Source organism: Crocuta crocuta, unplaced genomic scaffold (assembly GCF_008692635.1).
Source record: "Crocuta crocuta isolate KB4526 unplaced genomic scaffold, BGI_CrCroc_1.0 scaffold339, whole genome shotgun sequence".
NCBI lineage: Eukaryota > Metazoa > Chordata > Mammalia > Carnivora > Hyaenidae > Crocuta > Crocuta crocuta.
Genome location: NW_027530357.1, coordinates 4,752,864 through 4,779,380, shown reverse-complemented (window position 1 = coordinate 4,779,380; position 26,517 = coordinate 4,752,864). Strand labels below are relative to the sequence as shown.

Sequence of the window (26,517 nt, the reverse complement as noted above, 5' to 3'; positions counted from 1 at the left end):
TCCTGGCTGACAGGGGAGCCTGGGTGGCTCAGTTGGTTAACTGTCCAACTTTGGCCCAGGTCATGATCTTACAGTTCCTGGGTTTGAGCCGTGTGTGAGGCTCTGTGCTGACAGCTCGGAGCCTAGAGCCTGCTTTGGATTCTGTGTCTCCCTCTCTCTCTGACCCTCCCCAGCTTGCGTTCTCGCTCTCAAAAATAAACACTAAAAATTAAAAAAAAAAAAAGACTCCTGGCTGAGTGACTAGAAAGGGACCTTTCACAGCACCTGAGTGGCTCAATCAGTTAAGTGTCTCTTCATTTCAACTCAGGTCATGATTTCACAGTTTGTGGGTTCGAGCCCAATGTCAGGCTCTGTGCTGACAGTGGGGAGCCTGCTTGGGATTCTTTCTCTCCCTCTCTCTGCCTCTCACCCACTTGTGTGTATGTGTAGTCTCTCTCTCAAGGTAGATAAACTTACAAAGAAAAAAAAAGGGAAGGGAAACCTTTCTATGAAAGATGTATCGCTAACTTCATACATAATGGTAGAAGACCAGGCTTTCTCAAAATTGGAAACATGACAAGGATGTCCCCTTTTACTACTGTTATTCAACACTGCTTTGGAAGTCCTCCTTGGTGCACTAATGCCAGAAAAAGAAAGGACATTCACATAGGGAAAAGTAAAATTGTGGATAAATTGTCTATGCATAAAATCCTAAACTATCAACAAAAATGTTACTAGAACTCGTAAGTATCTTTAGCAATGTCGCTGGATCAGTATGCAAAATACCAACTGTATTCAAATTAGCCACAAACAGTTGGAAAAATAAAAGTCAGTTGAGATTAATTCAGCAAATATTAGCAAAATATGTGTAAGACCCGTGTGCTGAAAACTGTAAAATACTGAGAGAAATTAAAGCCCAAATGAATGTAGAGAGTTGTATTCATGGATTGGAAGATTGAATGCTGTTGAGATGTCTGCTTTCCCCTAAATGACCTAGAGATTCAGTCTAATCCCAATTAGAATCCCTGAAGGATTTTATTTCTTTTGATAGAAATTAATAAGCTGATTCTAAAATTTAAAATCTAAAAATGCATAAGACCCAGAATAGTAAGGGAACCATTTTGAAAAAGAAGTACAAAGCTGGTATAGTTACCTTCTGCAATTTCAAGGTTTACTGTGAAACTAGTAATCAAAACAGTGTGGTACTAGCCTGAGGATAGACAGACCCATAGGCTGATGGAACAGAATAAAGTCCAGAAAAACCCACTCATTGATTTTTTTTTTAAAAATAAAAGTGTCAAGGTCATTTAATGAAGAAATGATTTTCTTCAAAAATTGATATTGAAACAAGCAGATATCTCTATTCCTTTTCATCCCTGCCTGTGAACCTCGAATTTTACTTCATGCTATCTACAAGTTAACTCAAATGGATCATAGACTTAAATATAAAACTTTCGGACAAAAACAAAGCAGAAAAATCTTTATGACCTTGGGCTGGGCAAAGATTTCTTAAGACCAGAAAGCACAAATTTAAAAAAAAAAAAAAAAAACTACATCAAAAGTAAAAACCTTGGATCATGAAAATACTAAGAAAATGAAAAGGCAAGCCACAGACTGGCAGAAAATATTTGCAAACAACATCTGATATAGGACTTACATCTAGAATATATAAAGAACATTTATAATTCAAATATAAGAAGAGAGCCAATTAAAAGTGGGAAAAGGTTTGGATGGACCCTTCACCAGAGAAGACCTATAAATGGAAAGTAAAGACACAAAAGGATGCTTAGCACCGTTAGTCGTCAGGGAAATGTAAATTAAAACCATTGTGAAGTATATTGTTGCACAGACTACACCCAGCTTTAAAAGACTGATAATACCATGCGTTATTGAGACTTGGAGGAGTTGGCACTTTCATTCCTTGCTAGTGAGAATACAAAATGGCACAGCCACATGGGTAATTACGCAGGTTGGCAGTTTCTTATAAAATTAAACACAACCTCGCCAGATGACCCAAGCACTCCCACTCCTGTATTATCCGAGAGAACGAAAACCTGTGTTCACACCAAAACTTGTACTTGAGTATTTATGGAATTTTGTTTTATTCTTGGGTATTTAATTTTTTTATATAATCTATCAAATTGGCTAACATACTGTGTACAGTGTGCTCATGTTTCATTGCTTACGTGCTACAGAACTTTAATCATGAGAGCTCCACAATGGAAGGCACGTAGGTCTGTATTAACTGGTGAATGAATAAGTGTATTGTAGTACATCCGTACAATAGAGCATTGCTTGTCAGTGTCGAACAACAAGCTACAGATACACGCAACAATACAGATAAATCTCAGTAGCAGTAATGCTAAGTAAAAGAAGCCAGGCACAAAAGAGTGCACGCTATATAATTCAGTTTATGTGGAATTCTAGAAGAAGCAAAACTATGACAGAAGGCAAATGAATAGCTGCGAGGGAAGGTGACTGTGGATAAAAGTGTGGTGGGAACACCCTGTTACGATTGAATGGTGGTTATGGGACTGTAAATATTTGTTTCCATCCAGCTGTGCACTTAAAGTTGATGATTTTTTTTACATGTACGTTAGGCCTACATGATTTTTGAACATATTTTTAAAAGACCAAAAAGTTACCATTTCAAGATTTTCTACAATATGGTTGGTGCTACTCTTGGGAAGTTTTGTTTTGTTGATTTTTGCTCATCAGGAAAGGACAGGATTTCTGAGATGTATTAGAGTCCGAGGACAGGAGTACTTTCCTGCTCAGTTCTAGATTTGAGTGGATGCTTGAGAGCAGAGGCGTCATGGCCACTGGAACACGTTTAGTGATTGAAGTTTTTGTTAGATCTTTAATTTTAAAATCATCTTTCATAAAGAAATCTGGACCTATTTTCAAAGAGATCCAAAGTAATATTGTATTTATGGGTCATAGTATAGTGGTAGCAGGCATGGCCAAAAATAGTGGCTACATATACCCAGAATTGTTCCTCTTTCTTTGCTTTTTAACTCTGCTCCAAAATAGGACTTAACACCCAGGATCATGCACTNNGCATGCAAAAAAAAAAAAAAAAAAAAAAAAAAAAAAAAATCCTGGCTAAGCAACTCTCCCCAGTCCTTTATTCCAAGGCCACGGAAGATTTTTCTGCATATTTTTAAGAGCCTATGACCTTTGAGGCAAAGACCTGGCTTTTCTTATGCTAATTCCTAAGAGTTGCAGGCATATATTTATGTGCTACCCTAGTAACAATAAGCACAGCTAGTGCTCAGATCTTGGTTTCTAAATATCATATCATTAATTCTTCAGGGAATGGAACCAGTGCTAGGGGAGACCAATACAAGATGAGTCTAGAACATCTTGTGGGACCAGAAAGTTAGGATAAAAAAAAAAAATGCATAGAGAGTGAAGGAGGTGGTTCTATTTATAGGAAAATAGAAACAAACTGGAGTCCCTTCCCAACAGCAAATCAGGGACAATTCGAGCAACAAAATAGGATATTAATGGATTATAACCTATAGAATAAATATCCACAAGTCCATGCCAATATAAATAAATAGTTGAATAAATAAGCAAGGGAGAAGAGTCAGCTCTTCCTTACAATAGCATTTCAATTAATGAATTTATATATGGAGAAGGAGTGATGAAAATAGAAACTCATTTGGCAAGCACTAGAATAATTCTTGCAGGCAAGAATCATCAATGGATGCTAAAATTAGTATGATGAACAACAGGATATTTGGTAGTCTCAAATTATCTCTCTACAAGAGAAAAATAGTAATGTTACAGAGTAGAAACCTGACTATACCACCTAAACCAAGTGGTGAAGAATGAGAAACTGACATCATGTACCTTCCTACTGACTGAAAAGGCACAGTGTTACTTCTGTGTTATGTATGTCAAAAATGCATAACCTGATTTTAATCATGAGTAAACATCTGACAACTGAGAGATCTTCCGCAAGATACATGGTCAGTACTTCTCAAGTTTCAGGGGCAGAAAGGACAAAGATTGATTGAGGAATTGTCTCGGAGCAAGGAGACATGACAATTCCACACTCAACGTGGAATTCTGAATTGGATCCTGAACAGGGAAGAGACTGTTGGTGAATCACCTGGTGAAATGGAAATAAGGTCTGTAGGTTAAGCATCTTCTATCAATGCTGATTTCCTGGCGTTGATCGTGTTACTGTGATTATGTAATATGTTAACACTTGGGGAAGCTGGGTGAAGGGTTTACTGTAACTCCTTGTGTAAGTTTTAGAGCTTTTTTGTAAGTCTCAAATATTTTAAAATTAAAAAGTCATTAAACAAGGTAACATTTTTTTCCTAGCAATTAAAAATGCCATGTTTTTCTATGATAACTGATAACTCAGGGGGAAAAAATGTGCCTGTCCCTTTTCTGTTTGGCTGAAATGGGGGCCTGATATTAGATGAGATTAGGACCCTGTTCTTCTGGTGGTGGTTCTATAATTAGGGATTCTCCACACACTTTGTTTTTGTATCTTGCTATTTATCTTTGGGCTATTCTCTCCCCCTTTTATTTAATGCATGATGGTATGAGTGGTATTTCATTTCCAAAGAATACTTTTTAGGGGCGCCTGGGTGGCTCAATTGGTTAAGTGTCCAAAGAATACTTCTTAAAAAATGATATTGTCGAATGGGAAAAGATAGTTGCAAATGACATATCAGATAAAGGGTTAATATCCAAAATCTATAAGGAACTCACCAAAATCCACGCCCGAGAAACAAACAACCCAGTGTTTAATAAATGGGCAGAAGATATGAACAGACACTTCTCCAAAGAGGACATCCAGATGGCCAACAGACACATGAAACGATGCTCAGCATCCCTCCTCATCAGGGAAATACAAATCAAAACCACACTGAGATACCACCTCACGCCAGTCAGAGTGGCTAAAATGAACAAATCAGGAAACTCTAGATGCTGGCGAGGATGTGGAGAAACGGGCACCCTCCTACACTGTTGGTGGGAATGTAAACTGGTACAGCCCCTCTGGAAAACAGTGTGGAGGTTCCTCAGGAAACTAACAATAGAACTCCCCTATGACCCAGCAATAGCACTGCTAGGAATTTACCCAAGGGATACAGAAATGCTGAGGCATAGGGGCACATGTACCCCAATGTTCATAGCAGCACTCTCAACAATAGCCAAAACATGGAAAGAGCCTAAGTGTCCATCAACAGATGAATGGATCAAGAAGATGTGGTTTATCTATACCATGGAATACTACATGGCAATGAGAAAGAATGAAATCTGGCCATGTGTAGCAACATGGATGGACCTTGAGGGTGTTATGCTGAGCGAAATAAGTCAGGCAGAAAAGGACAGATACCATATGTTTGCACGTATAGGAGGATTGGGAGGAACTTAACGGAGGACCATGGGGGAGGAGGAGGGGGAAATGGTGGGGGAAAGGGAGAGAGGCAAACACTGAGAGACTCTTGAATGCTGAGAACAAACTGAGGACTCATGGGTGTGGTGGAGGGAGGGGAGAGATGGGCATGGAGGAGGGCACTTGTGGGGATGAGCACCGGGTGTTATATGGAAACCAACTTGACAATAAACTATTTGTAAAAAATAAATAAAATCAAAAAAGATTTAAAAAATGATATTGCCATTGTATTTTATTATTTAAAAAGCATTTTTTTCACATTTATTTATTTTTGAGATATGGAGTGAGACAGTGTGAGCGGGGGTGGGGTGGAGGGAACACAGAATCTGAAGCATAGCCATTTTATTTTAAAGTGCCAGTATTTAGCAGTATGCCAAGATTTAGGTGTTTTTTTTGTTTTGTTTTGTTTTGTTTTTTGCCACAACTTAAAACTTAATGATAAAGTCTTTTCAGTTTTATATGGAAGATGTGAAAGGGAGACCTGGTTTGGCAAAATAATTTTAGGGGGGTAAACAAAATGTCTGAAGACCACTAGTCTTTAAGGCAGGTGGATCCATGGGCTGGGAGTTAGGAGAATCTATTGGGCTGTTGTAATCCACACCTGCCCCCGTCCTGTCCCCCAGGGAGCACCTAGGCACGTGAAAGAGCCCTAGCTGAAACATTCCTGGCCCTCCCAGCAAAACCCATCCATATGCAGGGAGATGTGCATTCGGGGTTTCAGATGCCTAAGTGGAATGTGAGATCATCTGCTCTTCCCTTTTTCCTTCTTGTTTGGTGTAACTCAGAGTTTGGTGCAACTACAGTTGTGCCGTAATATAAGCCTTTGGTTTTTTCTACGTTTCCTTTGAACCACTTAATACTTTTATTGAAAGGGAATTCTTTGATAGTATGACTTTAGGATATTTTGAGGATTCAGAAGGGGATTTCCAAAACCTGCAAAATGTCATCGCTGGAATTTTCATTGCAAATCTGTTCTGACACGTAGTTTGGAGTGCAGCTACTGAAAACATTTGCAAAACACAGGTTCGGTGTCTTCACTTTTGTCAGTGATAGCTTTTCGAAATATTTTTAAGAATCCTTTTATTATGGGAAATTCAAAACACACAGAATTGGGAGAGAATAGCGTGAGGAATCCCATCCCCATGCACCCATCACTCAGCTTCACTAGTCCTGAGTGTTCTCTTAAATCACACATTTCTAAATATTCGATAGTTCTGTAGTTTAGCACAGATAGTTCTGTCATTTAGCACATACGTGGGACTATTTTTAAAGGTAGACCTATTTCCCTTTTAGTAACAAACAAACCTTTTAAAAAGGAGAGAGAGAACAAGGAGGCGAAGACTTACCCCGGGCTGCTCTTGGCCTGGGCTCTCCTCCACCTGTCTGGTCGGGGAAGTGGTGGTGATGTTACGTACTCCTTTGGAGTTTAATTCACCTTAACCTATCATCGAGGCAGACATAGAATTTGCGTATCAGAGTTAAATATTGATTATAAGATTATATGAGCTGTGATTGGGAAAAGTGAAAAAAATCTCATCACAAATCATAATATTTATAAAGATGTGTATCCAAATTATAGTAAAATTGTTGATATAGTATAACATGTAGAAAAAATTTAGGGGGCGCCTGGGTGGCTCAGTCAGTTAAGCGTCCGACTTCAGCTCAGGTCATGATCTCACGGTTCGTGGGTTCAAGCCCCGCGTCGGGCTCTGTGCTGACTGCCAGCTCGGAGCCTGAATCCTGCTTCAGGTTCTGTGTCTCCCTCTCTCTTTGACCCTCCCCTGCTCACACTCCCTCTCTCTCTCTCAGACATAAATAAAATATTTTTAAAAAAGCAATTGGATCCCTGAGTCCCTTTAAAAAAAGAAAAAATTCAGATTGTCCCAAAAGGTGTGTAGTAAAGACTAAGTGTTCTTTCTCTACCCACCACCACTGTCCCGTGATTGCCCAGGACCATAGTCTGCTCTGAAAGCATCACCTACTACCAGTGTCTGATAGACTCTTCAAAATATATTCTAGATTATGCTTATATTGCTCCGTTACAGCATAGGGAGAAATTGGCCAAAGCTGGTGGAGTTGAGGGCTGCCTGCACAGGGATGTCTCTTTCACATTCTCTGCCTCCTCTGCACTTCCTCTTGTAGACGACCTGGCCCAGATGCTTCCCCATGAGTCTGTTTTTCCTTTGACTTCGTTAACTGTAAACTCTTCTATTGAGTCACATTGTCCTAGTGCTACAATCTGTTATTTGGTTCCTTTTCAATTTACTGTCTCTTCTCATTTTTTATTTCTAAAATGTGTTTCTTCTGTTCTGAACCTGAGACCACTAACAATATTCAGCTTGCTTGCTTTCTGACTCTGCTTCGGTGGTCTCCTGCCTGGTCGCTGATCTGTTGCACCCAGCCATCCACTTGATCGGTCCCCGAACCCATTCAGATTTCTCTCGTCAGCCCAGAGTACAGCATCCGGAATGCTTCCTCTGCGTTGTTTTTCTCCACCTAACAGGGTTCGGGGTTAGGGTTGTGTTCAGCTGCGGTGTTGGGGACGAACACGTACGGTAGATGCTTTGTCGTATTCAAGATCTTCCGAACCTCAGCGCTTCGGCACGGCCCTTGTCTGAACGGGTCCTCTGCTCCCACCTCTTCCATAAAAGCAAAATTTATTTTATCCTTTCAAACTTCATGCCACCTGTACACCTCTGGCCTCCGTCTCATAGTGCCGTTGCATGGGCTTGGCGAATGAAGCGGTACAGTTAGTGAATGCAGTGGGTAGATCTTAAATTTTGGGGAAAATGCTTTTTCTCATATTGAGGAATTTTTTTTTTGACTCCTGTTTATTTACAGGCAGGTGTTTACGTGGCGGAAATGAAAGTTCCAAACTGTTTTTATAAGTAGTTCCGTTCACTGTTCTCTGAACTTCTGTTAAATGATCCTGCCTGCGTAACTACAGCAGTGCCCCTGATCCACGATTTCAGTGTCTGCAGCCTCCGTTACACGGGGTCCACTGCGGTCTAGAAGCAGGGAGCCTCCTTGGGACAGGAGGTCAGTGGTGGTCAGACGCTGCCTCACGCACATCCTTCGTCTCTTCACGCAGACATGTTTCCATCTTGCATCATCGCAGAAAGAGGGGTGAGCTCAGGACAATAAGATACTTAGGGAGACCACACTCACGTAACTTTTGTTACAATATACGGTTATAATTGTTCTATTTTATTGTTGATCTCTTACTGTGCTTTTTTTTTTTAATAAGTTAAACTTTTATCATAGGTATGTATGTAAAGGTAAAAATGTAGTACCTAGCGGGTTAGGAACTGTCTATGGTCAGGCATTTCTTGGCCTTGTATCCCCCACAGGTAATGGGGGGGGGGTTACTGTGGTAAGAAGCCGCGCTAGGCCTCAGGTGTTTACTGTCTGAGCTCAAGAGGGTGGGAGCTCACGGCTAAAATAAGTTCTAATCAAGGAAGCACTAAAGACTGTAAGACACTCTGTGGTTCGAGGGGTGACCCGTCTGTGACTTTCTAAACTGTTAACCCTGTGTTAAATTTTATGGTGCAGGAAAAAGATCAAAGGGGAGGGGCAGGGCCAGTTGTGTGTAGTGTTTTGTTTTTTTTCCAAAACCAGTTCAGCAGTTATTTACCTTTCAAGCAATTAACATAATTACCATTATGCTGAAAAGTAATTTTGGAAAGTTCTGCCCCGAGCTCTTACGACCCCACCGGGACAGTTTTCGTTGGGACTTATCTTTTTGATGGAAGCCTAATTGCGATTTTGGCTTTGTGCTCACAAACAGAAGCAGCTAATTGTTTAGGCAAATAGCAGATTAATTTAAATATGCATCCCTAATAAAACAAAAATGGTCTCCATTATGGTCCTTGTTCCCATGACGAGGAATATAAATATTCTGTGCAAGTACCATTAGGCGGAGGTCTTAAGGATTGTCGGCATCATTTCACAGTGGTAGCACTTTCCCGATACCGAGTAATCTTGACAGAAGCTCACATAAATCAGTTTAAGCTCATTTAGATCCCATTTCCACTATGTGCAGTTTCATTACCACACTCTGGCTGGCCTCCTCTGGGAGGCGGGAGGGGCGCGTCGCAAACTGGCATGGGTGCCCACCACAGCTGCTGAGCAGGCTCCGCGTCTCCTCAGAAGACGGGCCGTCGTTACTCATGTCATTGTTAGCAACCCTTCCCCGCTCTAGGGTGAGCTCCCAGGTCCCTCAGCCCTGCTGCCGCGTGTCAGAGCCCCGCTCCGGCCGCCTGCAGTGGCCCGATGGCCCTCACCCAGTGTGCCCTCCCAGATCGCCGGGGACACCCTTCTGCTCGCCGCTGTGTCCGTCTCCTATTTCTCGTGAAGGAAGCCGTATTGCTGTGAGCCCGGCACTAGCTCGGGGCTGAACATCCTTCATCCGGCCCTCGAGGTTTCGTCAGGGAGAAAGAAAGACCACTGCCTCTCCTTTTGGGTTTCATGATGTGGGGCAAATCAGGGGGGCCGGAGGCCGTGGTGCTCAGGGAATGGCTTGTTCGGGAAGTGATGGCAGTGGCCTGCTTTTTAAGTCACTGCTGAGGAACTAACTACACAGAACCTCCCTTTGCGTTTGCTAAGGTATTTTCTCTTGTTTCACCCTGGTCTAACTTGCAGGATAAGTGTAGTAGATGGTTTTGCGGTGTCTCCTGACCCCGGTGGGCCTCCTTGGCCCCTGTGGGGGTAGGCACGTTCATAGTGAGTATTTGCATTATGAGTCTTTGGCCTCGGTCGGACGAGGATGGGGACCGTAGGCTCCGGGGACAGCTGATTCGTGGACTGGGATGGGTCATTTGGGCCCCACACAGTTAGCCTGGGCTGTGTGCTTGGGTTAGAAGGCTCTGCAGAGTGGGGGACAGTGACAGCTGGCTTGTGGGGGAGAAAGATGAAGGAAAGCCATTGCACAGAGAGACCCATGAAACGCACACGCTGCCTTGGTTCTGAGTGACTTCCTGGTCCCTGCTTCAGATTCCTGAGGATCTGCAGCCATACTTCTTGCCCTTGGGTGCCACGAAACAGCCCCATTCCTTCCCAGCCCATTTCCCTTTTGTGTTTAAGTGACTCTCAACGGATTTCTGTTTCTTTGAACCAAATGTCCCATGCTAAAACAGAAGACAAACATTTGGCAACCCTTTATTGTCAGTATCAGTGACGTTCTGAATCCCCTGACATAAGCAACATGGAAGAAAAAGAACACAGTTCTGACTCTTCAGAAGGTCACACAGTATCAAGAGCCAGATCCATCTCCTTGTTGTATCCGTGACATAAAACTTGGCCTTTTGAATGAATTTATATCCAGTGTTTTTAAATTATCACCTGTTTGACAAGTGAATGTATTTGGTTCTGACAGGCAGTGGCTACTTCTTAATATCGTGTGATGGTTGTGTGCCCAGTTCAGCTTGAAATGTCTAGAAAAATTAGCTGCCCATTCTTTAGGGATATTAAAGTAATTTTATTTTAGGTTAAGCGTATCCATTTTCCCATTGCACTTTGTACCATGTGTTATGTGTTAAATATTGGTTAATGAAACGTTCGTTTCTCTAAGATGTGGCTTTTGTGAGAATAGGAGTCCTGTCCTTTCTGTCTGGCTCCGAACGAGGTGCTCGGTAGCTGCCATTGGAATATTCACCCCCTGCAGTCAGCAGCTTTTTCGTTTTATTTTGTGTGGTTTGCTGCAGTTTCCCATGTACCTAGACTAGCAGCTGGCTCAGAGCCGGGGCTTAGTACACACTAGATTGTCCTGTCACACCGATTCCCTTTTGGCTAAATGTTGGTTAACATGGGGGCTGATCAGCTGCAATATTATAAGACATTATTATAATTCAGGTATTCATTGTTCAGGTCCCTGCAGTTTTGAGGTTGTAACAGTAGCCATGATATAACTATATTAACTAATAGAGCGATCATTTATAAAACTAGTTTCTGCTCAAACATCTCTCCCCATTCGCTGCTGTGTCTTTTCCTGCCCACCTCGCCCGGGTGTTTTTGGGGCCAGCAGCACAGTCGCAAAGTGAAATTGCAAATCTTGCAAAAGTTGTAGGACCTAATGTTAAAAGTGATAATTGGAAGAGCACTAGATGTGGTAAATACATGGGTAGGTACCCAGGGCTTTTTTTTTTTCCCTTACTATTTATGTCTTTTTTAAAGGTAATTGTCTGCTCATGCAAAAGTGATAACATACATGGGGTTCAAAACACACACAGAAATGAAAAGCCTGACCACATGGCACGAAGGCTGGGGGCCAGGAAATGGACGCGTGTGGCGGTGAAGCCCTCACGCTTCCTGTAAAGCCGGCAGTATCACTGGAGGGTAGATCGGCAAGTTAAAGGCAAATGCTAAAATCCTAAGGTAGCCACTAGAATAACACAACAAAGAGTTTGGGCTAAGGAGCCAACAAGGGGACTCAAATGGAATAAACACATACTCCGTTAATGCAAATACTCCATCCAAAAAAAAGGCGGAAAAAGAGAAAAAGGGAACACAAAACAAATGGGACAAATCGCACAAAATGGCAGGTAAAACCCATTCCTGCCTGTAACCACGTTAAAGGGAAATAGTCTAAACACTCGAGTTAAAAGCAAGCCCAGCTATGTATGCTGTCTACAGGAAACTCATTTCAAATATGAAGACACAAGGCAAAGAGAAAGGACAGAACAATACAGGCAGTGCTAACACTGATCGGGAGAAAGCTGCAACGCCTGCATCCACAGCGGACAAAGATCTCAGAGCAAAGAACATCACCAGGGGTAAAGAGGGACATTGCATTCAACAAAGGGTCGCTTCGTCAGAGGACATTACAGTCGTAAATGTTCACACGTCTAAAAGAGGTCTTGGGGGACTGTGCCGTCAACAAGGACGGTCTGACCAGGTTTTATATGCTGAGTGGTTGAAAGGAGTAGAGAGAATTGACACAGAGGACGACGCTGTAGGCGCCCAGAAAAGAATGTGGCCGTTAAGTTGAGGGAACCCTAGGATGTATTTTCTAAAAAGACCTTTCTTAGAACAGCTCTGTGGAACTCAACCTTGCAGCAAAGGGTATTTTATTGCATAAGATTCTGTTGGAATAATGATGCCGACAAAACCGAGTAGTTGATTAATAATGAAAAATGTGTTTATAGATAAACTCCATGTGTGCTTAGAGTGAGCCGTGGTTGAGTAACTTCCTCATTTGGCAGAATCCAGGCAAGTTTACGTCATTTGCTCGTGGAGCGCATGGTTATTTTATGCACTTGGAGAGGCAGCCGCACATCCTGCACTTTCCCAGCCTAGTTGCAGCCCAGCCTCATCACATACCAAGTGGCTTCGGACCAGTTGTTTAACCACTTGGAGCTTCTGTTCTCTTTTGTGAAATGAGGATAATGATGTTCCTCCCAAAATGGAAGTGAGCGCTCAATGAGAGGAGACAAATGAAAATGTCTCACTACTCAGAAGCTCTATGAAAATTGCAAATTTTATTTCCCATTACTGTTTATTGTGACATCTCTGAACAAAGGCAAGCAAACATAATGCAGAAGTATCTGGAGGAGGCACATCTTGGAATACGCGCTCCTGTTTTCATGTGTACTCGGCATTTTGTGCAGCCTCTCTGTTTCTTCTGAGTCAGAGTGAAGAGCGTTTGCCAAAAGATTTGCCAGGGGAATGTGTCGTGGAGCCGTTTGTGATTTGCTCCCCCCACCCCACCCCCGCCTTAGTTTATCGCAGTTCTTAGAAAAGAACGCTGTTTTATGCTGTTTTACGTCCGATGCCACATTTAACTTGAAGAAAGCTCTGCTTCCGTTTGTAATTACCTACTTGGCCTGCTGGCGGTTTAAAAAGTCTCGCAAAGCAGCCCAAATGCATTAGTCGCTTCTGACTGTGTATGTATCTAGTACTGAATGATGCCTTATGATGAGATCCCAAGTTCAAAGCACTTGGATTGCGAAGAGAAGAAACGTGAAAAAGCTTTATCTGTTTTAGGTAATAGGAAGTTGTAGGAAGTAGGACTAGGCTTTTGGATGAGCAGTAGAGGGAATTTGCATTATTAATAGATTATAAATAACACTTTACAACAGGGCAGGTCTTATAAAACACGTAAAAGGTAAAAACGGCTGGTCTGCTTCCAGCCTTTTGTGTGGCTGTCCCCGTTTCGTCTGTGCAACTGTCCTGTTGCCTTCAGCTTTACAGATAAAGAGACAGGCTCGCGACTTGCCCAGGGCCCTCGGCTAGCAAGTGGTAGAGCTGGACTGGAACTCAAATAACCACACGCTGTTATTTCCATACAGTCGTTTCCCAGGGAACTTTGAAAAACCAGTGAGAATTGAAGCAGGACATTATCCAGTATGATGTGGACAGTAATCATTTTCTTGGGTACATTTTGCAGGGAAAGAAGTGGCTAAGAATGATAAGAATTTTTGGGGGGCAAGAAAAGACGAATAAATAGCATCCCAAGTATAGAAAAGTTTCTATTTCTGATAGAAGAGTGTAAGTTCCTGTAGACAGACTGGTTCTCACAGTTGAACATGTGTCTCCAGAGTTTCTGTTGCCCAAAAGTTTGCACTTCTAACAAGGCCCCTGGTGAGGCTACAGCTGCTGGGGCTGCTGGGCTGAGATCCACACTTGGGTATCACTGCTGTGACCATTTGAGAAAGGTGGAGACACGGCCAGTGTGTGTGTAAGAGGAATTCCTCCGGGTAGCAGCATGCAGGGAGCTGGAGAGAGTGTATAGGTAAATCAAGGTTTTTAACAAGTGTGGGATTGTTAAGTTCGTGTTTTATAACAAGGCAAAACAAAGCATCTGTGCTCACTGCAGCTGGAAGAGGGTGGTGTGAGGAAGGATGTAAAATACTTGTATGTAAATTACAAGTTAGTGGCAGTTTCCAGACCTTGCTAGCATCTAGAATGGTGCCCTNAGAGAGTGTATAGGTAAATCAAGGTTTTTAACAAGTGTGGGATTGTTAAGTTCGTGTTTTATAACAAGGCAAAACAAAGCATCTGTGCTCACTGCAGCTGGAAGAGGGTGGTGTGAGGAAGGATGTAAAATACTTGTATGTAAATTACAAGTTAGTGGCAGTTTCCAGACCTTGCTAGCATCTAGAATGGTGCTCAATGGTATATAACATGCTCAATAATTTTTTGCATGATCTCTCACACCTGTTAGAATGGTGGTCATCAAAGACCAGGGATGACAAGTGCTGGTGTGGATGTGGATAGAAAGGACCCCTCGTGCACTGTCAGTGGGAATATAAATTTGTGCAGCCACTGGAAAACAGTATGGAGGTTCCTCAAAAAATGGAATCTAGAACTCTGCTGTATGGTCCAGTAATTCTACTTCTGGGTATATGTCCAAAAGAGATGAAATCACTGTCCCAAAGAGCTGTCTGCACCCCCATGTTCACTGCAGCATTAGTCACCAGGGCCAAGACACGGAAACAACCTAAGCGCCCACTGACGGTGGATGGACAAAGAAAATGTGGCATACACGTACAATGGAGTACTATTCAGCCACGAAAAGAAGGAAATCCTGCTATTGGCAACAACATGGGTGAAACTTGAGGGCGTTGTGCTAAGTGAAATAAGTCAGAGGAAAAATAAATACCATATGATCTCACTTATGCGAGGAATCTAAAAAAAAAAAAAAACAAATGAAAAACTCCTCAGAAACAAGAGAACAGATTTGTGATCCCTGGGGATGGAGGTATAGGAAAAAATCAGCAAAGGTGATCAAAAGGTGTCCAAACTTCCAGTTAGAAGAGAAATAAGTTCTGGGGATCCAACCTCCAGCATGACGACCACAGTTAATACTGCCCCCCTGTGCATTGGAAAGTTGCTAAGAGAATAGATTTTTTAAAAGTTCTCATTCTAAGAAAAAAAGAAATTCGTTAACTATGTGAGGTGATGGGTGTTCACTAAGTACTGTGGGAAGCATTTTACAGTATGTGCATATATCAAATCTTTGTGCTGCACAACTTAAACTTACATGTTAACCAGATCAGTAAAACCGGGAAAAGTTATCTGTCACATGAATGGACAATTAGGAGAATGAGTTAAGAACTCCGTATGTTCAGAATATCCAGCAATTTGTGTCCTATTGTTAAGTCTCTCTCATAGAAACATTTTCTAAAATTTATCTTTTTAGTAAAAATAATGTTGGGGAAAAAATTCAGAATATACAAGAGGATATGCAGTAAAATGCCTTCTACTCTCGTCCCTTCTCTTTGGCTTCTTTCCTTCAAGGCCACGCACTGGCACCAGTTTGTTGTGTGTCCTTCTGCAAGCAAGGATAGCCTGCGTATACGGGTGTGTACATTTTTTAAAACACAAAAGTAGTATAACGTGCTATATACCACTACTCTATCCTTCACTTTTTTCATTTAATACTATATTTTGTTGATTTCTCATACAGCTTATGTGTAAGGCTCAGTCTTTTTTAACTGCTCATTTTATTTGAATTCCAAACTGTGCTGCACATTTAGATAGCTTCTGATCTTTTGATGTTATTAAAAACATTTCAGTGACTATACTGCAGACATTCGTAATCTGATAAATATTGTCAAATTGGCTCCAGAGTTGGGTGAATTAGTTTACATCTCCACCAACAATTTAAGATAGAGCCTAGGGTGCCAGGGGGCTCAATTGGTTAAGCGTCTGACTCCATTTTGGCTCAGGTCATGATCTCATGGTTTGGTTGTGAGATCGAACCCCACGTTGGGCTCTGCACTGATAGCGCAGAGCCTGCTTGGGATTGTCTCTGTCTGCTCCTCTGCCTCTCTGCCCACCTCCCCCCGCAGAAGAAATAAACCTTTTTTTAAAAGCCTATTTCCCCATATCCTCAACAGCAGAATGTTTTATGAAATTTTTCATCTTTGTCAATTTGATTAATGAAAAATAATATTCTGTTACCATTTCTGTATTTTTCTAATTGTGAGTGAGGTTTTGCATTTTCCTTGGGTTTATATGTCAGTTGTATTTCTTTTACTGTGACCAGCATGCCCTTGGCCTTTGCTCACTTCCCAATTGCTTTTTTTCCTTCCTGGATCTTAGAAACTCTTTATTAAGGACATTGTCCATTTGTTATATGCGATACCAATGTATCGTTTACCTTTTAACTTTAAATTGCGCGATTACTTTATAATTGTGCGTCTGAAGTGAATTTAAAATGACCTGCATTGTTTTTCTCTCCATAGGATTTCTTAATATTTGGGATCTACGGACTGGAAAGTATCCCATCCACCGTTTTGAGCACGACGCAAGAATACAGGCGCTGGCCCTCAGCCAGGAGGATGCGACCGTTGCCACGGCTTCCGCTTTTGATGTTGTGATGTTGCGCCCCAATGACGAGGGCTACTGGCAGATCGCCGCTGAATTCGAAGTTCAGAAACTGGTGAGCTTTTCAGTCCAGTTGCTTTATTCTCCGTTCTTAGAATCTCTGGGTCCGATCTAAACCAACGGTGGTGATGTCGGCGCCTCCTGTTCACTCAGAGCTTCCTGTGGGCCTTCCAGTTCGAAACCTCGCTGCAGCCTTGCAGAATGGGTAGACAGGATTCTTGTCCCCATTACCAAAAAGCCAGTAGAGGCTTAGGGCAGTGCACCGACTCGCCCTGACCTCAGAGCTGAGAAGCTGTGACTCAGACCCCAGGGCCGACATCAAGGCCAGGGTTTCTTGTCACTGCTCCTCAGCCTTCACCGAAGTAAGGTGTTCGCTGCTGGAAATCTGAGCTCGGTTTCTGGCCTATCATATAAGTGAAAATGATGAAAATGAATTCAGTGGCATCATCCAGTCCATATGGAGGGAAGGTTTCCATCCTACGTTTCCTTCCTTCCGCCGAAGATTTTCTCACCTGGAGTTAAGAGTAACGCCTGAGTGAAAACAGACCTAAGTCGGTGTTAATTGGGCAGCCGCGTGCCAGGTGTCCTGCGCAATGCTCAGCCAACCCGGAGGGCCGTGTACACGAGCTGCTCGCCATGCTCAGCTCTACGTGAGCCGCCGCGTTTATACGGTGGGGGTGGTTCTGTGGTAAGAGGGGAGGGCCCAGATCTGTGCTAAATTTGGATTTAACATAAACAAACTTGATTTTGGCACTAGGAGGAGAGCGAGCAGAAAAGCCCGTGTTGAATAACGAATTGGGGGTCTGACCTGGAACATATCCTGTCTCTCTCCCTTCCCCTCATGGAGGTCATGGTAGCCTTGAGTAATGCAAAAGCCATGGCGTCCGCGCTCCGCCTGCATAAGCTTCTCGTCCCTTTAATGGCCATTTCCACAGTATGGGTGGTGTTTCCCCCAAATCGTCGGATCCTCTTCTTGGGGTTTTATTAGGAAAATGTGGACGTACCATTTTTCTTTGTTCTCAGAACTACTGTAGTGCCTAGTATTTGGTCTCTACCTAAAGAACATTCTAGACCAGCAATAATTACATGAATTCAGACAGTTACTTAAGATGTGAGGTCCTCCATAACGTGTAAATCCTGCCTTGGCAATAACGTGGCATCCTGGCACCAACTGGAAGCTTCTTGCAGCAGCTCACAGCTCACAGCGCCTGGCACACGGCACCGCCAGTCCGTCTGAGCCCCTTGGTCTGTCAGGAGTCCAACACTAAAGTGAAATTAAACAGCTAGACTGAGGATGTTGATTTTAGGAAGTAAGAAATGACTTTTAGAACGGGGGAGAGAGGAAGCAAGCCACAACCACTTGGCGGCCTGTGGTGCAACCCCTGTGTGCCTTACCCCTCATCTCGGATGAGGGGGTGCCGTCCTTGGAGAAGGCTCCTCCCGGCCCACCAGAGCCAAGCCATATTTGCCTTCCCCAGGTAGGCTCCCCGAATCCCAATGGCTATGGTCCCCATGTTGCAGTTCTGGCCTAGCAGGTCCTTTGTGATGAGTCCTCGGCTGGGGACGTGGGGCTGCTGCTCACCCTCTTGGGCCCAAGGATTAGCAGAGTCCCCCGGTGTTCACTGTCGCTCCAGCTCCACTGGACAGTCCTCGGGATTCAGGCTTTTGAACTCGTTTGGCCTCTTGTCTGGGCCATGCTGTCCTTTCACACGGTGGTTTTCACGATTACACAGCGTGGCACACCTGCTTTTGCACTCTGAGAGTTTACTCAAGGAGGTGAAAACCTGGTGTGAATATGCTCGGGAGAAACGTGCCACTTAGGGACGTAGAGAAGCAAGTGATTCCTGAAGGGAGTGCCTCCTTCCGTTCCGTGCAGATTGGAGGCGGTGGCTGCACTAACGCGGTCAGGAGCGCCATGGCAGCGGCGGCAAAGCGCTGCTGGTGGCCTTTCCGCCCTCGGTGACCTGGAAACCAGCAGAGGATGGATAACTCTGCTATTTTTAGCCTGTTAGCTGCACATTTCTACTATTTGCACACGTGTTAAAATGTGAACTTTGCTCATTGGGAATCAAATGGATTTTATTCCGTTTCTTGCAAAAAAGAAAAAAGAAAACTTTTAATTTTTTGAATAGGTCTTACACCTTCATGCTTCAGAATTTAAAAGGCACAGCCAGGTTTACAGGGAGAGATCTCTCTTCCACCCCATCGAAGAACTCTGTTCCCTCTTTGAAGGTGGCCGTCCTTCGCAGATTTATGCTTGCACACGCCACGCACACCCTGTGTTCCCTCTGCCCCCTCCACACACGGTAGCGCACCATGAATCCTGTTACCCTCTTTCCTTGCTTTTTGTCCCCAGATTTATCTTGGAGATGATTCCGTTTGTAGCATGCTTTTTTTCTGTGACTACACGGTATTCCCGTGAGTCCCTTAGTAAGGCCTGTTTAGGTGTTTGCAGGTTTTAGCTATGGCAGCATAGTGTTACAGCAAATAACCTTGTACACAGTTGTTTTGCGTGTGTGTTTGTGTCTATTTGTAAGTAAATTCCTAAGACTGACTTACTGGTTCAGAGCATATGTGTGTTTGACATCGTGATGAGTATTGCCAGATTTCCGTCTAGAGGAGTTGGGCCAGCTTGCATCCCCCTAACCATACCTGGGACCCACAAGTGTGGTTGTCCCCCTCTACTTCCAGACCAGTGTCCTATCGAGCTAATGGCTGTTTACTGCTATGACTGGCAAAAATGGTATCTCAGTGAATTTTGACTTCGTATTTCTCTTATTAGGAACATAGTGTGTTTCTTTTACAAAGGGCATCTTTTTATTAGTGTAGGAACTGAGTTCCCCTTTCCTATGAACTGTCTCATTGCCCATCTTTTTCTGTTGGGTCTCTGGTCTTATTGACGTATGGGAGGCATCGTGTGTTTTTGACCAAGTAGGGATGAGCTGGAGGTGAGACCTGACAGACTGTGTAACTCTTCCCTTTTCACAGGTTGACTACCTTGAAATCGTTCCAGACACCGGAAGGTATCCTGTGGCAGTGGCCACGGCTGGAGATCTGGTATACCTGCTAAAAGCTGAAGACTCTGCCAGAACCCTCCATTATGTCTACGGCCAGCCTGTCACATGTCTGGATGTCTCAGCCAACCAGGCTGCTTTCGGTGTGAAGAGTCTGGGATGGGTATACGAAGGAAACAAGGTACAGAAATAGTAAGATGCATAATTAACAAAAATAGAACATCGAGTTTTATTTTTTAGAAGGCAATTAAAAAATTAAGGCTCTCTGTACTGTATGTTTTGGTAGCATGGTTAAAAAAACAAACACCTCAGGCACTTTTAAAGGAAGTAAAATGAAAAGTAATTGTCTCCTTTCTCCTCCCTTCCCCCAGCTCCATTCTACAGAAGAAACTGTGAAGCATTTTTTAGGTCCATCAAGAAAAATTTAATGTGTTTATAGGTACATTTATACACCAAAAAACCTCTTTGTGGAAATGAGATCGTAGTATACATACTGTTCTGTACCCAAGATTTTTATTCAGTAATAGGCCTTGGAGAGCATTTCACGTCCACAAGTGCTATGCCCCCTCACATGAGGATTCCAGCAAGTATTTGTCCAGCGCCCTTGCTGGTGGGCATTTAGGTTGCTTTCACTGTGTTGACGATTAGACAGTGCTGTGGTGCGTAATGCGACTTTTGCAAGTCCTCGTGTGGTCGATCTCTGGGATAGATTCCTAGCAGTCGTGTTGCCTGGGCAGAAGGTTTGTGCACTCAAGATGGCGACGGACGTTGCCAGATTGCCCTCTAAAAGGGCTGCGGCAAAATTTGTATTCTCACCAGTAGTGCCTAAAAGTGCCTTCCGATAAACCCCGAGCCAGGATTAAGGAAACAAGTTTTTAATTGAAATTCGTTCCATGATGACTACATTTTATCACCGCCCAGCATTTTACTATCCTGACTCTAGGCCGAGTAGTTAGGCTTAAAGCTGATTTATAGAACGATTTCTCTTCCAGTGGAATCGGGAGAAAGGGATTCGTTTTTTTATTTCTTTGCTTTGTTTTTCTCCACTTTGCCTGCTCTTGACCTTGCTGCCCATGGGTACAACCCTCGGGAAGGCACTCCCCTGCTCCAGCAGCTCCTGTCAGCGCCCTCCTCCTCCAGGAAGGAGGCCTTCCTCCACAGGGCAGCGCTAGGAGCAGGGCAGAGCCAGACTCTGGATGCGCACAGCCTGAGCTTCAGCACCAACTCCGTAGTGACCTGCTGCCCTGTGTGACCTTAAGCAGGGTGCTTAACCCTCTCGATGCCCCAGGGAGTTCAGAACCGTGGCTACTTCGTATAACTACAGGGTTAAATGAAAACCTGTCTGCAAAGCCTTCAGCGTAGTGCCTGGTGTGTGAGTGTTACCATCACGGCGCTTTTTACTTCCCCCCCTGGTAGTTGAAGTCTGGCCTCTGGCTGTGGTTTTTACATACTGTTTCCCCTCCGTGTAGGCCCCGTAAGGCCAGGTCTCATTCATCTAGATGTTCACTGGCTTTGCAGCTTAGCAAGCGCGCCAAGAATTGAAGCCTCCTGGATTCCATGGACCTCTTCTTCATTGAGGAAGATGCGTAAAGTGGCAGAAAGTACATGCGGCTTACTGTAACCTCACTGTGACACCAGAGCCCCTTGGTGCTCAAGTTGGCCTGTTCTGTTGGAGCACATTCAGTGGTGATAGAAGTCCGGGGCTGGGCCTTCCCAGGAAGTAGGGGGGGTGGTTGGTGTCCTGAGGCAGTTTCCTTTCTCAGGCTTTGAGAACATGGGCTTTTCTCTTCCCCATTGAGCTCATTTGTTGAGAGAAGAGAGACTGTTTCCTTCCTAAGTTGGCCTCCATCACACTTGCAGGTTTTGGTTATCTCCTTGCTTTCTCATGTTCTTGGCGCAGGGAGGTGATAGTTACATTTAGCACTAGCCTGGTTGAAATTTGTCATGTTTTAATAAATTTTTCATAAGCAGGTCCTCTTTCTCTTTGACTTACATAAGGGGATATATTTGAGAAACCAATAAAGGGATAGTTCAGCTCAAAATTAGACCGGGTGCATGCTTTTGATATTGAGGTAGAGAAGTGCGGTTTCAGATGCCTTTAGGGTTTTCTAATCCAGTTAAAAGCATTGATTATAAGAATCAGCTGATTAATCCATTGATTTTTGTGAAAATCCAGTTTTAAAAGTTTACAGTCTCTCAAATAAGTGGTTACCTGGTACTTTTCATCAGGGCTTTAAAATGAAGAGTAGAAGTAAATTCGCTACAAGAGCATGTTTAACAACCCCTCCAAAATCTGATGGTAGCATTAGTCATCCGAATGTTTTGTGAGTGTGGCCTCAGACCCTCCAACGCTCATGTGGGCGGGTCGCCGGTCGTTGTTCGTAGAGTGGTAATAACTTTGCGTGGAGCTGTTTCTCCGACATGAATACTGCCCACTGGAACGTGAGGGAAGCCAAGCTTTCCCTGGGTAACTTCCCTCCTTTCTAAGGAGGCAGCACTTCCCATCTGATTGTGTTTAGTGGATTGCCTGCTTCCCGAGAAAGCCCTGCATTTTTAGGAATTGAAACGGTCCCGTGGCATCTCTGTGTGAATGAAGGCACGTTTTGGGTGGCTCTGTGAGGTTTCAGTGTCCTCCTGCTATCCTATAACGTGATATTATAACTCCCACACAGTCTCTTGTCCGGTGCCCAGTGTCGCTGTTGAGTACCGTGTTTTGGCTACACCCGCGCTGTGGTCCGGCCGCACGTGGCCCAGCATGTTTTATTGGGTTGATGCGAGACTATTACCCACAGAGTTTGCCTGGCGCTGTATACACAGGGGGGTTCATGTCTGTGCCTCGGGCCTGTCTAGTTAGGATTCAGATGAAGGCTTTATGAGAGTTTGGTTTATCTCTGTTTATATTGATACAGAACTGGGGTTTAGCTATAATCCATTATTGATTAACTGTGATCAAAGTGGACAGTGAACTCCAAATGCTGATACACGATCTGAGTCAGCAACCAGGACCCCCCAACCTGCAGAAGTATTCTGGAAGTGCTATTTCTGTTTAGCTGGAGGACATCCTTGCTCCATATGACGATTGCGTTAGCACTTTAGAGGCAGCACAGCTGTCTGAGCATCAAGTAATGATGGTTCGAATCCATCCATTCACATCCGTCTAGTTAGACAGCCGGACGTGTGTTCGGCACGGAAGTTACAGAACACCAGTTGTGTTTCTGCATTGGAGTGTGACAACGGCATTCTGCAGAGACTTCAACAAATTGGCACTTGTCGAGAAACTAGCCCTCCTAATGCGCATAGTCTCCTAAGGAAACGAAACATGGAACATAGCAGAAATGCATTTAGTCTTAAGAAGAGGCTTGTAGGAGCCTCTGGTGGCTTAGTTGGTCAAGTGTCCAACTCTTAATTTCGGCTCAGGTCATGCTCTGACGGTCGTGAGATTGAGCAGCGCATCAGGCTCCATGTTGCATGGGATTCTCTCTCTGCCCCTCTCCCACTCACGCACTCTCTCAGAATAAATAAACTTTTTAAAAACATTAACAAGAGAAAAGGAAAAGGCTTGTATACACAGCTGGCTGTTCAGCTGTTTCCAGGCCAGGAGGGAAGGTGCAGAGAGAGAGTAGCACCCCAGTACGTCTCCGTCTGCCTCTGTGCAAGGATCCCCAGACTTTCGAGCTCCAGAGTTTTGACATCGCCTTCTCAGGCTCATAACTTCAGTGGCATCAGTGGCCTGAAAGGTAGCCTTTGCCAAGTGACTGAAGGAAAGCAAATGTGATGGCGATTACTCTGGCCTCTCCATCGTGCTGTGGTGTGAAAATCGGCATCACCTCTGTTAACATCCCTCTAAGATTTGTTTTTATGTCTCACGTTTCCCGACTCTGTCAAAAATACTTCCTCCGTGAGAATGGTATTCATGATAACCCTATTATCTTTATTAATTCTTTTGCTGCTTGAATTAAATTTTGCTCTCGGAGGTAGAGGGTTAGAAGATAGATTTGCCTCATTTAAGAGCATTATGTTGATGATGAGTCTCGTGCCTCATAAAGGAGAGAGAGAGAGACCCACTTAGGGCTCTTAGCGTCACTCTATGTATTTGGACATATTTCCTGATTTAGTTCCGAAGTACTTGGCATTCGAGGGCAGGCTGTATGAAGCAGCATGCAGCGCGCATCCTAATCAGGGCAACGTGAGTGAAGTAATCCAGAAGGCCGGAATGTGTGTGACAAGGACGCCGGCTTGGCGCTGCTGCCTCAGCTTACATCACGCTGGAGAGTAATTGCTAACGTCTCCTATGATAATCATCCCCTGTACGTGGACGTGAAAAGACTCCGGATTGGTCGCTCGCACTCGTCATGAGTTGAAAGATCTGTCTGAGAGAGCCCTTGGGATCAGACACGCAGCGCCGTGGATTGGGGCCCCGCTCTCCCAAACCTACGGCAGGATATGAGATCCGTCTTCTGCTCAAGGCTCTACTCCAGAGAATAAAAGCGTGCTATTGCACGAGCAGGATGCCTGATTTAATATTTAAAGTTCACAAAGTAAATGGCAAATATTCTTTTCACTCTCACCTTAGAAGCTTTAACAATTTATATATATATTGTTCTGGGAGAAATTAAGAAAATAGCTCTCGGAGACCAGTCTTCTGGGCTCCTGAGTAGGTCGACTGCCATTTTTGCTGTTGAGGTTGTGGCCGTTGTAAATGACCGCTTGTCGCACGTGTACTGTATCGCTGGGTTTCTGATGGGTGTGGAAGCAGCGGCGACCCGCACATGCCAGCTGCACGGAGGCGTACAGCCTGGTGGGCCACACCGGCAACTGCACGTCACCAGCTACATAGCAACAGACGGGTGGTTTCCGCCTCATCCACCTGGCCGAGGCCTGTGGAGGCCCCTTTTCCTGAAGGTGCTGAACTGCGGGGTGAGGACGAGTTCTGCAGATAAATAGCTGGTGATCGGACACTCACATGCATTTTGGGCAAGTTTTAGTGTTAAACCGGCATCAGGAGGTGGTAGAATGGTTGTGTACTGTTAACGACAGTACTCACATGTTGTCGAAGCCCTGGAGCACCGCCCCGGCCCTGGGGTTTCTCGGGACAGAGCACGGACCCTGTGACTGCAGAGACCTTTCGGGACCCGACTGCCTCTCCTATCCTGTGCAGCCCCGGCAGGTGGTTCTGCAAAAGCCGCTTCTTGGGATACTGCTGCACACGGGAGCTCAGGGGCTGCAGGGTCTCTGGCAATCCTGAACCACGCCCGAGAGGGAGCGACAGGGTCGGAGGGCTGGGGGCTCCGCATGGGCTCTGCAGCCAGACCAGCCTTAGGCCGGCTACTGGCGCGCCTCAGGCTCCCCATGTGGAAAGGGGATCTGGGAGAGGCAGGCAGCAGGCTTTGTACAGGCTGGTGCTCAGCACCGTCAGTTTCCTCCTACCCCTCCCCAGCCCCCCAGCTTTAGGTCAAGTGGAAGTTCTTCAGAAGAGCCTGGGCCGGGTGTGAGTCCAGGCCGAGGCATCAGGCCTGGAGGAGGGGGTTTGGGGAGGGGGGAAGCAGCGTTGGGGTGAGGCAGGCTGGCTGGCACACAGGGGCCCGAGGGCTGGTGCGGGGCTGGTCGGGGCCGGGCCGGAGCCGTGCTTGTAGCGACAGCAGTGTGTGGTGCTGGCCGAGGTTCAGTTTCCCGAGAATTGTGTTGGAAGAAAACATTCGGAGTAGATACGGGATGGACCCGTGTAGCTTTTTGCAGAACTAACAGAGTAAGTTAGTGTGATTGTTGAGTCACTTTGTGACGGAGCCTCATCGGAGAGGGCTGGAGGGCTGGTGCTCTGTCTTACACATCTTCGTCTTTACTCGCATTTTTATGATTTTTGTATACCAGTGACACTGCTATCATTTTTGAATTTTTTTTTTAATTTTTTTTTAATGTTTTATTTATTTCTAGGAGAGAGAGAGAGACAGCGCGAGCAGGGGAGGGTCAGAGAGAGAGGGAGTCACAGACTGAAACAGGCTCCAGGCTCCGAGCTGGCAGTCAGCACAGGGCCCGACGCGGGGCTCGAACCCACAAACCGCGAGATCATGACCTAAGCGAAAGTCGGACGCTTAACCGACTAAGCCACCCAGGCACCCCTATTTTTGAATTTTTAAAAACATTGACCAGTGTTCTTGAAGCTCTAAGCAAGATTATAAGATGATTACATCGAGTATAATCATCATTGCCTCTCGTCTCTTTTGCCTCTTGGATTAGCTTAGAATTTTATTTAGAGCCTAATTTTTTTCTCTCTCTTTTTTAATTGAAATATAGCTGACATACAGTGTTGTATTCGTTTTAGCTGTTCCACATGGTGATTTAACAGTTCTGTACATTATGTTATGCTCACCACGGTAAGTGTAGTTACCATCTGTCATCATACAGTGTTTTTACAGTATTGCTGACTACATTTCCTGTGCTGTACTTCTCATCCCCAGGACTTATTTATGCCTGGAAGTTTGTACCTCTTAGTCCCCTTCACCTATCCAAAGAAGATCTACGGATCTATTAATAGGGCCTAATTTTTCTAATGGCTTTCCTGATTATTTATATGGAATTTCCATCCTGGTTTACCATTCCACACTCATGGAAGAGCGTGAACTTGGGGTTGACCTCTCTGTTTGTTTCACCTCACAAATAGGTATGGCTTTGGTTTCTTTGTGATAGATCAGCCTTGGAGTAAATAATGGCCCAAGCAGCAAATCGATTTTGTTAGGGTTAAAAACTAGCTTGTTTTTAAGTTAATAAAGATAAAGC

The 26,517-nt window shown here is 44.3% G+C and overlaps 1 protein-coding gene across 1 annotated transcript in view; it reads left to right on the top strand.

Annotated features, from left to right (window-relative positions):
- FBXW8 (F-box and WD repeat domain containing 8) overlaps window positions 1–26,517 on the top strand; it is a 114,573-nt gene that overhangs the window by 58,586 nt on the left and 29,470 nt on the right. Inside the window, exons 6-7 of the mRNA XM_077766033.1 lie at window positions 16,588–16,784; window positions 19,718–19,924. Coding sequence (XP_077622159.1) covers window positions 16,588–16,784; window positions 19,718–19,924 — 404 coding nt within the window. The remainder of the gene's footprint in view (window positions 1–16,587; window positions 16,785–19,717; window positions 19,925–26,517) is intronic.